The sequence below is a fragment of the Octopus bimaculoides genome, chromosome 11, assembly GCF_046866305.1.
Source record: "Octopus bimaculoides isolate indiv1 chromosome 11, ASM4686630v1, whole genome shotgun sequence".
In the NCBI taxonomy this organism is placed as follows: Eukaryota; Metazoa; Mollusca; class Cephalopoda; order Octopoda; family Octopodidae; genus Octopus; species Octopus bimaculoides.
This window is the reverse complement of record NC_142938.1, coordinates 55,863,106-55,865,605: the sequence shown is the minus strand read 5'-3', so window position 1 is coordinate 55,865,605 and position 2,500 is coordinate 55,863,106. Positions and strand designations below refer to the sequence as shown.

Here is a 2,500-nt window from a genome sequence, read left to right as displayed (position 1 = left end):
TGCCGCAACAGCTCGCATTCACGCAACCGTTGCTTTCTGTCAAGTTTGTAGATGTGTATGCACACGACAGTGGACAGCTGTCTATGACCAGTCTCTACTTTCATTTTCTCTTTCATATGACAACCCGAGTTGGCATATCTGCTGTGACACTTATTTGCAAACATATTAATTTGGTCGAACAGACATGACAGCGCTGACTTCCAAATTAGGTTCGAATCTAAGGTTTAACGAAAGAAAAGAAAACTATTTATATCCACAAATACAATCTGCACACATCAGAAGGTGATCTGATACAAACTTACAACTGATATGCTCAGATTGTATGTTTTATTAACTGTTTGGTATATTATTATTAATAATCGTAATGATAATACGAAACATTTGTTTATTTGTATTACTAAACAGAAAAGCGAACACACCTAAAATAACCTCTTACGTGAGAAGGGGTGACATTCAGATTAGAAGAAAGACAAATGCATTTTGTCATTAACGGGGGGGGGGGAAGGGTATTGAATCGACATAAATTTACAGCATGAAGGGAAAGAAAATCCAAACAAACTCCGCTTAGTTTTATGTAGATATATTGGAAATCTATAAGTAGCAAAGATCGAAACCTTGTCAAGGAAAATAGAAAAAGCTGCAATGAAAATAAGCTTCGTGATAGAAATAATTAAGAACATGAGTTTGATAGTTTTAAGAATGGTAAGTGGTGAAAAAATCTAATGGAGGTCTAGAGATGTTGTTAGAGCGGAGACTGGTCTAAAATATAGTGGAGGTCGTATCTTACCGTTCTAAGAAACGAAATGTCGTCCTGCTCTCCCCCGCCTGGCTCAGCCGAATCCGCCATGTTGTTGATGAAGATTTATCGACTCAGAGTGAAGCAACAGTGCACTCCTCCTCTGCTTTTAGTAGCAGGCCGAACCTGACAGCCTCCGTACTTCACCTCCACGCAGGTAGTGGCAATAGTGAAATGGTAGTAGCAATGTGTGTAGTCGCAGGAGTCAGAACGGTGTTGTTTAAACGCGTCGTTAGTGATGGATTAAGATAAAAGATTCTTCAAAAGTTCCCGTTACTTTGTTACTTTCATTCTCTTCAAATCATTGCCGTGCCAGTGTTTATACATGTATGTCCATCTATATATACATGTTTATGTATATATATTATGGACTTGTAGACGACGCTTCTTCTTTCGAAGGCAGAGCCAGTAAATCTTTCAGGTATTATCCGAAAAAGTTTGTTTTTTTTAAGGCCGTAATAATAATACTAGTATTATATATATATAAATATATTTTCTCTATAGTCGTCTGCTGGGCAACAACTACTTATAGACTTGCACAGGTTTTTTTTTTTACTACTACCACTATTGCTACAGCTCGAGGAAACGGGGCAGCAACAGCAGCAATGACGAAAGATTAAATAGTACGTCTGCTTGGTGGCATAGCAGACTCTGTCAGTGATGGTGTTTGAGAAGATGGGAACGGTTTATTTTGGTGCTAGGCTGATTTGGCTCATTTTTCTATATTTTGAAATTTATTTGTTTAGTTATTTACTTAGTTATTTCTAATTATATGCACTGACTAGCAGATAGGTAGGTAGGTAGTAAGTCTGCTAGCCTCACCCGTTACGTGAACACCATTCACTTTTCTTTAACACTCATTTCGTTTATTCCTAAAATACCTATTTCTTCTGACAAGTAAATCATCCCTTCTCTCTCTCTCTCTCTCTCTCTCTCTCTCTACTATATCATACTCCTTCATCAACGCATCCTTTTACTATCTTTGATGCTACTGTTTAAGCACTTACAACATTCTCTTTCTTGCACTCATTTCTTAACTCAATCTTTCGATTTCTTATTTTCACCGAGCCAAGTTAAATCTTATTCCTTCTTTCATTTTTCTCTCTATCTGCTTCATGCACCTAATTCATTCTCGGCACGATCTCTCAATCACCTTCCAACACCAAATCCATCCTCAACACGATTCTTCACTCACCTTTCTAAGTAACATTTTTATTAAAACCCTGCAACTTAACGACGGTCTCTTAGTACCTTTACCAGTTCTATCCGCTGCAATCTGTGAATTAAAAAATTCAGATTGTGTAACTTGTTATCACAGTTTATCCACGAATTCAACGGACAATATAACAACTGTAATTATTCCAGACAACACGTCGCCCTTTAGCAACGAACTCTGTTAGTTGCCTAAACGAAAAGTTGCGGTTGTTTTCTGAAAGACGCATTGTTTTTTTATATTGATAAAAATGCCGAAACTTCACATGATTTCGTTAAATGAAAACAGTAAAATATTGTATTTATTTATTCTTTCATATTAAACCAAATTAAAGAAAGACACTGAATTTATTACTTGGAAATTATTTAAAAGTGATAAAAATTTGTTATTATTCATTAAAAAAGAAAACCCTAAAACAGTTCATAAAAATAGTATATTATTTTGAAATGTTTAAGAATTATTTAGCTTTAAATTATTGATGGCTTATTATT

At 35.6% G+C, this 2,500-nt stretch overlaps 1 protein-coding gene across 50 annotated transcripts in view; it reads right to left on the bottom strand.

The window, feature by feature from the left end:
• The window catches only part of LOC106881762 (ryanodine receptor), a 385,182-nt gene extending 383,727 nt beyond the window's left edge, over positions 1-1,455 (bottom strand). For all 50 annotated transcript variants that reach the window (XM_089360088.1, XM_014932251.3, XM_014932252.3 and 47 more), the window contains exon 1: positions 788-1,455. In XM_089360088.1, coding sequence (XP_089216214.1) covers positions 788-847 — 60 coding nt within the window. In that variant the 5' untranslated portion in view covers positions 848-1,455. The remainder of the gene's footprint in view (positions 1-787) is intronic.
• Between the last annotated feature and the right edge of the window lie 1,045 nt (positions 1,456-2,500).